The following is a 10,450-nucleotide window of genomic DNA, read 5'->3' as shown; positions in this document are numbered from 1 at the left end:
ATGTTTTGGGACCTATAAAAGATTAAAAGAATGGGAACACTGGAACAGTGTCGGGAATAAGAAAAGTTCTTAAAGGACAAGTGTCCAGTGATCCCTCTTTGACTGGAGAATTTATAGGAATCAAGACATGTTACTAGTAGCCGAATGGTTCTGTCAGTGTCACTACATCACATTAGGGCGACATAGAGCTATGGCTAAAACAGTAACCTTGTTCAAAATGTTCTGATTTTCAATTACCCCGCTTTGTCATACACTTGTCTCGAAGAGACTGTTAAAGGTCGCGCATCGTGGGGCTACTAGTCTCTTAAGTTTCCAGTTTGTGTCGCACTATTACAATTAAAACAGAAAGTAAATTATTGTCCTAACACAAATTCATTACTTGCAAACATTATAGTAGCATTGGTTCAAGTGTTTATTAGTAAATGAAGTTCGATATACAATTATATATATAACAATCTATGATACGAGAAAAAGATTGGAACGAATTTAAAGTACATATTCTAATAACTACTCAATTAGAAAACCGTCAAAAGACTACCGACTCATATATTTCGATAAATCAGAAAAGCATTATATAACAGGATGAAAATTAACCTTAACAACTTCATACGAATATGGAAATTTTTTCATCCAGATATAATAGCGCCCATGGTAAGTCCCCAAATCCTCCAACTTCTTCAAAACAATAGAACATTTTTTAACATCAAAGAAATTGGGGTTTCCAGAAAAATTGTCAAGGTTAACAACGACATTGTCACCTAACGCTAACTCATTTTTCACGTAGCTTACAGGTATTTCCAAGTCTTCACCTAATCCCTGATTAACTGCTGTGGAATCTAAAGCGTGAATTGCTTCGTTCGATGGTAGAAACGCATCAGCATCGTTTTCCAATTTCGCACTATTAAGTTCAAATTCGGATGTAAAATTATTATTTGGTGCATTTTTGCCATCATTTTTCACAGCCAAGGATTCGTCTGTCTTCATTTCTTCAGAGATTTTAGATTGGCACTGAGTGTTATTATTGTACTTGGAAGGCGAAGTATTTGATGAAGTCATACTGGTGGATTTGAACTTTTTAGCTTTTGATGGGTTACAATTAGAAACGCTCGGATTTTCGGGATCATCTGGATCTGATTCAGAATGAACTTCTGTCGAGTTGTCAATTTGAATTGGAGAATCATCGTTGATATTTGAATCGTTTATCTTAGGCAGTGAACTTCTTCGTTTGATGCGCTTCATGCTTGGTTGCGACAACACAGTTTTCCTAATTTTTGTTTCAGTTCCCAATTTCGATGGATCAGGATCGTCATCGTGACCTCGGGCAACGTGACGTTTTAATAGATAATTTAACTTGGCGTCTAATTCGCGTTCGTCACCGTGAGTCGCGATGCGCATCTTTAAATTCGACCGAAATGGAGTACGGGATTTGCTGCTATTGTATTTCAGTGGGCGTTCTGCGCTGTGAGTCAACAAGTGTATCTTTAAAGAATCCAGCCTTCGGAAACATTTTTCGCATATATTGCAACTGAATGGACGCTCGTCAGTGTGTGTTGCGACGTGTCTCTTTAAATCACCACTTCTTACGGAGGAGTAGTCGCAAACATTGCATTTGAACCGACGCTCATCACTATGAGTTGCGAGGTGACACTTTAAATTTTCCTTACTATAGCTACGATATTCGCAAACATCGCATTTGAACGGACGCTCATCACTATGAATTACGAGGTGACGCTTTAAATTTCTCTTAGTATGGCTACTATATTTGCAAACATTGCATTTGAACCGACGCTCATCACTATGAGTTGCGAGGTGAAGGATTAAATTTCCCCTACTATGGCAACGATATTCGCAAACATCGCATTTGAACGGACGCTCATCGCTATGAGTTGCGAGGTGAAGGTTTAAATTTTCCTTACTATAGCTACGATATTCGCAAACAGCGCATTTGAACTGATGCTCATCGCTATGAGTCGCGAGGTGATACTTTAAACTTCCCTTGAAACGGCAACGATATTCGCAAATATCGCATTTGAACAGAAGCTCATCGCTATGAGTTGCGAGGTGAAGGTTTAATTTTCCCTTACTATAGCTACGATATTCGCAAACATCGCATTTGAACGGACGCTCATCACTATGAGTTACGAGGTGAATCCTCAAACTTCCCTTAGTACGGCTACGATATTCGCAAACATCGCATTTGAACGGACGCTCATCACTATGAGTTACGAGGTGAATCCTCAAATTTCCCTTACTATGGCTACGATATTCGCAAACATCGCATTTGAACGGACGCTCATCACTATGAGTTGCGAGGTGAGACTTTAAGAGTCCCTTAGTACGGCTACGATGTTCGCAAAAATTGCATTTGAACGGACGATTGTCACTGTGAGTCCCCATGTGTTGCTTTTCATTTCCCTCCATCGGCACGGTATTCTAGTATATCACGTTTAAAGGGTATGAGAAGCTTCGTTTGAAAAACCTCTGATTTAAACAACAAAAGATAGAATTAATTAAAACTTTCAAGCGCCGCTTTCCCCAATAGTTTGCCTAGGCTTTAATAGTATCAGAAGGGGATAATAGAAGAAGGATGCCACTCTGTATCATCTTAATGCTTTAGTTATGTAACGTCATTCTTCCCAGGCTCACCCTTTTTGTTTGCTCTCCCGCTCAACAAACTTCAGATGGGCATCGCACTGTAAGGTGAATTCTATAACTGTTTGGTACTAAATCCTCAGCAATGAACTCCCTAACCTAGTCTTGGGGTGAAACAAAAATCCACAATTGCGTCTTGCCAAATAGTTTAACGCAAATAGAGTAATGATGAGGGAACTATTTATCGCGTATGTGATTTGGTTTAGTAACCTTGCTCCAAATGTTGCGATGTTGGGAAGAATGACGTTACACTTACACCTCTTTGTGGTACACTTCTCTCGAAGAGAAGTATTATATACTTCTGATAGTATGTTATAATGTCTATGATCCATGTTTTAATGCTATAAGATAGTGTTAAAACAAATTTCCTCAATTGCATTTTTTATCCACTTCTTAACATTAAATCACCAGACCAATGTCGCGACTTGGGTGTACACATCTCACACAATCTCATCTTCCATGCCCATATTCAAAAAACCTGTAGTCGTGCCAATGATCTGCTTGCGACCATTGAAGCAAATTTCCCAAAAATTTCTAACGCGCTCATGACACGATTGTTTACTCGTTATACATTCTCCCCATTGTAGAATTTGGTAGCCAACTTTGGAACCCTTACCAAGCACAAGACATCCGTCTACTAAACAGTGTCCTAGGCCGAGCGTCATAAATTCTGTCTCATCTCCGTCACCTCCCGCGATCATCTAGACTTTCCTCTTTGGGCTGGGTTTCATTGCCTAGTCGACGAACCTATCTCGACCTTATCAGTCTGTTTCGTATTGTTCACCGCAATGGTCAGAAATATTTTTCGTGTGCCCCATCAAACCATGCCACCCGAGCTCTTTCTACCACCCTCCCATAAAAACCCACTGAAGCACTCGTTTTTTCGACGGTCAATTCCCCTATGGAACTCCCTACCCTCTGACCTCGCCTCCCTAACGTCCCTAACCAAATTTAAATTAGGCCTCAAAACATTGCTGTTCACACCCTCCTCTTCCTCGTCCCTCAATTCCTCCCTCTGGAGCTGTAACACTTCTCGGGCCCTAGCTCGTCACCCCCAAACGGAACAAAAAAATTATCTATGAAATCTCAAAACTTATTACAATTTTAAAATCATTCGGGGGGTATTTCCTGGACTTTTCACTATGCAGATAACTCTTATGAATCGATAAAAAAAATTCACTGGATTTTTCCTTTTACCCTCTCTTTGACGCTATTAAGGAAGCATCATGGTAGGATGCACGTACTTTTCAAAAAGAGGTTGGTTAATAATTAAATAATTAAATATCGAATAGTTGACTAAGCCTTCAGGAATAAGACACAATTACAAAAACTCAGGCAATTGAAACAACGCAACTTACTTTTAGATAATTAAATTCAGGCTCTAGGTTGTCAGAGCAATCGCCCTCAAACTAGCAGAATGCTATGTCAACAGAATGAAAATAATCTCGGTCGAAAATTATGCCGGACTAGCGACGTAAAAATAGTCCAGACCTGTGAACAAAACTTGCAGGTTGAATTTCGCTTGTAGCACAGTCTCCACCGGTTACGATTATGAAACTGCGTTTTCAGAAAATCATAGTCATAGATATAGTAAAACTATCGTAGTAGAACAGTAGAACGCGGAGCAGTCGAAATGCTTGGGACCTATAAAAGATTAAAAAAATGGGAACAGTGTCGGGAATAAGAAAAGTTCTTAAAGGACAAGTGTCCAGTGATCCCTCTTTGACTGGAGAATTTATAGGAATCAAGACATGTTACTAGTAGCCGACTGGTTCTGTCAGTGTCATACCGTTCGTCTCTAAACTACATCACATTAGGGCGACATCTAGCTATGGCTATAACAGTAACCTTGTTCAAAATGATCTGATTTTGGGAAGAATCATGTTACAATTACCCCGCTTTGTCTTACACTTGTCTCGAAGAGAAGTATTATATACTTCTGCTCTGATTTACTGTACTTCAATTAAGGGTTAGGTATTTGAGTTGCGGGAAACCGTTCTAACACTGTTAAAGGCCGCGCATCGTGGGGCTACTTCCTGGCTATATCGCACTATTACAATAGAGTAATGGCACCTGCCTGCCTTTGGCTACGTTACGCTCTATGAGAAATTAACATGGAGTGTTACTACTCTATTAAAACAGAAAATAAATTATTCTTCCAACACACTAATGATCATTATAATAGCGTTCGTTGAAGTGTTTATTAGTAAATGAAGTTGGACATACAATTACAGATGTAACAATCTATTGGAACGAATTTAAAGTACATATTCTAATAACTACTCAATTAGAAAACCGTCAAAAGACTACCGACTCATATATTTCGATAAAAAAGAAAAACATTATATAATAGGATTAAAATTAATTAACCTTAACAGTTTCATACGAATATGGAAATTCTTTCATCCAGACATAATAGCGCCCATGGAAAGTCCCCAAATCCTCCAATTTCTTCAAAACAATAGAACATTTTTTAACATCAAAGAAATTGGGGTTTCCAGAGAAATTGTCAAGGTTAACAAGGTGATTGTCACATAACACTAACTCATTTTTCACGTAGCTTACAGGTATTTCCAAGTCTTCACTTAATCCCTGCTTAACTGCTGTGGAATTTAAAACGTGAATTGCTTCGTTCGATGGAAGAAACGCATCAGTATCGTTTTCCAATTTCGCACTATTAAGTTCAAATTCAGATGTAAAATTATTATTTGGTGCATTTTTGCCATCATTTTTCACAGCCAAGGATTCGTCTGTCTTCATTTCTTCAGAGATTTTAGATTGGCACTGAGTGTTATTATTGTACTTGGAAGGCGAAGTATTTGATGAAGTCATATGGGTGGATCTGAACTTTTTAGCTTTTGATGGGTTACAATTAGAAACGCTCGAATTTTCGGGATCATCTGGATCTGATTCAGAATGAACTTCTGTCGAGTTGTCAATTTGATTTGGAGAATCATCGTTGATATTTGAATCGTTTATCTTAGGCAGTGAACTTCCTCGTTTGTTGCGCTTCACCTTTGGTTGCGACAAAACAGTTTTCCTGATTTCTGTTCCGGTTCCCAATTTCAATGGATCAGCCTCGTCAGCGTGACATCGGGCAACGTGTTGTTTTAATAGACTCTTTAACTTGGCTTCGTATTCACAAATATCGCATTTGAATGAGCTTACGTCTCCGTGAGTCGCGAGGTGCACCTTTAAATTCGACCGAAATCGAGTACGGAATTTGCAGATACTGCATTTCAGTGGGCGTTCCGCGCTGTGAGTCAACAAGTGTTTCTTTAAAGAATCCAGGCTTCGGAAATGTTTTTCACAAATATCGCAACTGAATGGACATTCGCCAGTGTGTGTCGCGATGTGTCTCTTTAAAGAATCCAGGCTTTGGAAACGTTTTTCACAAATATTGCAACTGAATGGACGCTCGCCAGTGTGTGCCGCGATGTGTCTCTTTAAACAATCTCGTCTTTGGTTAGAGTAATCGCAAATGTGGCATTTGAACGGACGATCGTCACTATGAGTGAAGATGTGTCTCTTTAAATTAGACCTTCTTAGGGCGGAGTAGTCGCAAACATTGCATTTGAACGGACGCTCATCACTATGAGTTGCGAGGTGACGATTTAAACTTCCCTTACTATGGCTACTATATTCGCAAACATTGCATTTGAACGGACGTTCATCACTATGAGTTGCGAGGTGATACTTTAAATTTCCCTTACTATGGCTACGATATTCGCACACATTGCATTTGAACGGACGATTGTCACTGTGAGTCCCCATGTGTTGCTTTTTATTTCCCTCCATCAGCACGGTATTCTCGTATATCGCGTTTAAGTGAACCAAATTATGATTCTTAAAATAAAGTTTTGCGTTTTTGTCTGAAAATTGCACTGTTCGCATTTATACCTCCACTCTATTTTATGATTTAGGTAGTAAGTTTTTCTTAAATTCGCAACGTCGAAGAAATCGCTTTTGGCAAATGTCGCAATATTAAACCATTTGACAGCAAGTTTTGTGTATTTGACTGCAATACTGTATATTTGCGTTTCCCTTCGTGTTTCAGCAAGTGCTTGTTCAAATCCGCTTTTCGATGAAAACCCTCATTACAAGTTTTACAAACGGGTACATGGTCTCTCATCAGTATGAATTAAACTGTGCCGATTTAGTGAACTGATTTTGGTGGCAATTAAAATATTCGCATTCTATTGCAATTTGAACTCTTTTCCTCGTTATGATGTAAAATGTGAATCTTCAACGCATCTTTGGTGCACACTATCAGTAATAGCATTTATGCTTCATTGGTACTTTCATCCAATCTTTTAGTTTTTGAGTACTCGGTGACTGGGAAAAAATGCAAGCGAAGTTACACTGATTACAATCCAATCTCCGAATTTTCAAATGTTGATATAATATGAAATTGGCCCTCCGACCAATCGCGTAACGTAACGTCCTGCCATGGATAAAGAATGCGCGTGAGGAAATTTGTTTTCACTCTACAGGATAGGCAACTCCCTATCTCGAACGACAGCTTATTCTGTATATACTCTAGCTGTTACAGCATCAGTTTTTAGCACGCGCAAAGCTGGGTCTCTATGTAACGTAGCTTTTTACGTGCTGACAAGAGACAAAAAACTTCAGGATCTTCAGGATTTAAAATATCCGCGAGGTTTTCAGCTCGAGTGCACGGACCTCTAGGCCTTAGTCAGGCGCGTAGGAACGTTTCGAATTTAGGGGGGTACAGTCTAAACATGGATTTGGGCGCCCCCTCCCCAAAGACAAGAAAAATGTCGAAAAATACATTGAACACGGTTGAAACATTGTACTTTAATCACAATGAAATGGTGAATTATTATGATTTTCCAAAAATCGGTGTCCGATTTGTGTTGGTTGTGGAAAATTTTCTGCACATGAAATTTTATTCAATCTTATCAATCCTCTCTGGATATATTTAGATAATTGCTAAGTGATTTAGTATTTTTCAAGTCATTGTTGCCCGTAGTCAGGGCACAAACACTTTAAGAGAATTTTTAATAAATATGATTCCCATTGTAAAATTATAGGATTTTATAGGACCAGGAGTTCATAATAACCCCCCTGATAGGACTCATAAGTGATAAGACCTGAAGTGTGAATGTAAGATTCCTGAAAGTGCGTTACATCGCACCTTGATCTAATTAAATACTGAAGGGCTCACGCAGAAGGCAAAAAGGCTAATAATTAAAAAACCATTAACAAAAAAGACTTAAAAGTGACTGAAAATTACCAAATCAAGCTATTTAAAAGAGTCAGGTAGGAAGAGAGGTTTTTCACTGAAAACCGATTTTTATAATTAAAGATATATTAAAGGTCTGTGAACTTAATCTGTGAGCTTTGACATTTCAGATGAAAAATCTCAGGCGAAATTAAATTGAAGTGCAGCTCAGAATTCAAAGTAATTGCGGTCATTTAAAATTAAATGTCTAAAAATTCTTTAAATTTAATTTTGCCAAAATGGAAGGCAAAAATCTCCTGAGCGAGCGAAGCGAGCTCCGCGTTTTTTTTAATCTGACCAAATGAGATGTCGCTAATTCTGCGTTTCAATCGTCATACAGCTGGGATTATAAATAATTATTGCAAAATCCCCAAAATATAGGAAGATTAGTGAAATTATAGGATAAAATGGGATACTTTCTAAAATATTCTCACTTCAGTATCATTTTGGCGCCCTTTGAATATAAATTTGGCGCCCTTTCTGACCTATTTAGGCGCCCTAGTAGAATTTTAGGGGGGTACAATGTACCCTTGTACCCCCCCGTTCCTACGCCACTGGCCTTAGTTTAAATACGTTTGAAATTTCCTACAGCCTACTACACCTATTTGAAACTAAGGCGTAGAGGTCCGTGCACTCGAGCTAAAATACCTCGCGGATATTTTAAATCCTGAAGATCCTGAAGTTTTATGTCTCTTGACAGCGCGTACAAAGCTACGTTACATAGAAACGTAGCTTTGTGCGTGCTGACAACCGATGTTGTAACAGAGTATATACAGAATAAGCTGTCGTTCGAGACAGGGAGTTGCCTATCCTATAGCGTGAAAACAAATTTCCTCACGCGCATTCTTTATCCATGGTCCTGCCTTCTCGTTTACAAAATTCCGTGGGCGTTCTATACATCGTGGTAGTCGTGACAATAACATATCTATGGTCGTGGCACGTTCTATACATGGATTAACTAACGCTAGGGATTGTTCACTAACCGTGTTTCCCATGTAATACTGTTGCCAACTACATGTTCCGAATTATTCCTTGATTCCCTTCTTCATTCCCCAATTTATTTAACCAAAACGGATGTAGATATAGCGCCATCTCTAGGCAAAATAAATAGTTTTTGGCGGATTTTAAGGATGGCGGCACCCAATTTAGGCAGGATTTCAATTTTGACGTCATAGAGCACGTGATATTTGGTCCAATTTTCTTATAACTTCCTGTTAGGGATGGTATCATGGTAGCCGCCGCTAGGGGGTGTTTGGAACATGCGTGCTTAATCTTTTAGGGGGAACGAACAATCCCTAGCGTTAGTTAATCCATGTTCTATATCTTGCGCTACGATTGTTACAACCTGTTACAACACATTAAATTTTCATCAAATCTAGCGCTTAATTTTGTTCGACATGGAAAGGAATTTTGTTAACAAGAAGTGGATTGTTAAGCCATTTATCGGAGGTGCTATCTTCAAATTATATATGAAATCTCAAAACTAATTATACAGATGGGTCTTATGAATCGATAAAAATTCACTTGATTTTTTTCCTTTTCACCCTCCCTTTAAAACGGTGCGGCCTTAACGCTATTAAGGGCAACATGGTAGGATGCAAGTTAGTTTGCAAAAAGAGGGAGGTTAATAAATAAATAATGAAAACGTCAGGAATAAGTCACAATTAAAAAAAACTCATATTGAAATAACATAACTTACTTTCAAATAATTAAATTCAAGCTCTTGGTTGTCAGAGCAACCGTCCACAATCTGGCAGAATGATATACCAACAAAATGGACAAAAATCTCGGTCGAAAATTACGCCGGACTCAAGACGTAAAAATAGTTCCAGACCTATGAACACTACTTGGGAAAACCAAAATATTACCTCTCAGAGTCAAGAGGAGGACTACTTACAAACTTATTTACATAGATATGGAATTATTTCCCTTTTTTGAAGTTAAAATTTATTAATTATTAAAGCAGTATTCAAACGCTGCCTACGTTAATCAAGGCCTGTGCTCGGTAGTTTCGAAGGGGGGCGAATTTTAAGAAACGCGACTTTTTATTTTTTCCCTATTTTACAGCGAGATTTCATTTATAGCTGGGCCGAAACGCGCGCGAAAATGAGTAATTCAATTCTCAAGCATGAGAATATGAACATTTCAAATTCCTTAAGTCCAGTTATAGCGCTCTCAGATGAGAGAATTTGGCAACTTAAATCGCGAAACGAAAAATAAAAAGCGGCGCCGCGCACAGGCCTTGATTAACGCAGGCAACGATTCAAAGCATAGCGAGGTGTTTATTATCTATGCCAGAAGTGAGATGAGACTAGAAGTGAAGGGCTCTAGCATTGGTAGTAGATCCTGGCACTAGTGAACAAATTTGAGGATTTTACGCCGCTTCCCACGCGCCTACACTAGAGAGAAAAAATTGGTCGAGTTCCAAAAAAATTTCTTACCCCCTTTCCCTCAACCTAAAGCGGCGAAACACGGGCGCGGGTGCTTGAATCTAGTTCGGCCGTCTACCACCGCGAACGTCTCACGTTTTGGAGGGAAAATTCAGAAACCGCT

General features: G+C 38.9%; 2 protein-coding genes across 3 annotated transcripts; both read right to left on the bottom strand.

The window, feature by feature from the left end:
• Positions 1 to 388: 388 nt before the first annotated feature.
• Positions 389 to 4,167, bottom strand: LOC149713107 (uncharacterized). 2 transcript variants are annotated; one of them, XM_089845694.1, is made up of 2 exons: positions 4,011 to 4,167; positions 389 to 2,433 (listed from the first exon to the last, which is right to left on the bottom strand). In XM_089845694.1, exon 2 carries the CDS (start codon positions 2,419 to 2,421, stop codon positions 571 to 573), a length of 1,851 nt encoding a protein of 616 aa, XP_089701820.1. In that variant the 5' UTR covers positions 2,422 to 2,433; positions 4,011 to 4,167; the 3' UTR covers positions 389 to 570. The 2 variants fall into 2 exon arrangements, with proteins under 2 accessions (XP_089701820.1, XP_089701811.1); XM_089845685.1 differs by having other exon boundaries at positions 389 to 2,481; positions 4,011 to 4,163.
• Positions 4,168 to 4,822: 655 nt separating this feature from the next.
• LOC149713106 (uncharacterized) lies at positions 4,823 to 9,406 on the bottom strand. Its single transcript, XM_089845890.1, has 2 exons — positions 9,391 to 9,406; positions 4,823 to 6,987 (listed from the first exon to the last, which is right to left on the bottom strand). The coding sequence occupies exon 2, from the start codon at positions 6,544 to 6,546 to the stop codon at positions 5,014 to 5,016; it is 1,533 nt and encodes a 510-aa protein (XP_089702016.1). The 5' UTR covers positions 6,547 to 6,987; positions 9,391 to 9,406; the 3' UTR covers positions 4,823 to 5,013.
• Between the last annotated feature and the right edge of the window lie 1,044 nt (positions 9,407 to 10,450).

The sequence above is a fragment of the Phalangium opilio genome, unplaced genomic scaffold, assembly GCF_054372755.1.
Source record: "Phalangium opilio isolate 3A_F unplaced genomic scaffold, DU_Popi_V2 ptg000009l_1, whole genome shotgun sequence".
In the NCBI taxonomy this organism is placed as follows: domain Eukaryota; kingdom Metazoa; phylum Arthropoda; class Arachnida; order Opiliones; family Phalangiidae; genus Phalangium; species Phalangium opilio.
This window is presented reverse-complemented; position numbering and strand designations above follow the sequence as displayed.

Bases quoted from the DNA above. Each gene is read 5' to 3' on its own strand.
- LOC149713107 (XM_089845694.1), bottom strand. From the start codon at position 2,421: ATGGAGGGAAATGAAAAGCAACACATGGGGACTCACAGTGACAATCGT.
- LOC149713106 (XM_089845890.1), bottom strand. From the start codon at position 6,546: ATGCGAACAGTGCAATTTTCAGACAAAAACGCAAAACTTTATTTTAAG.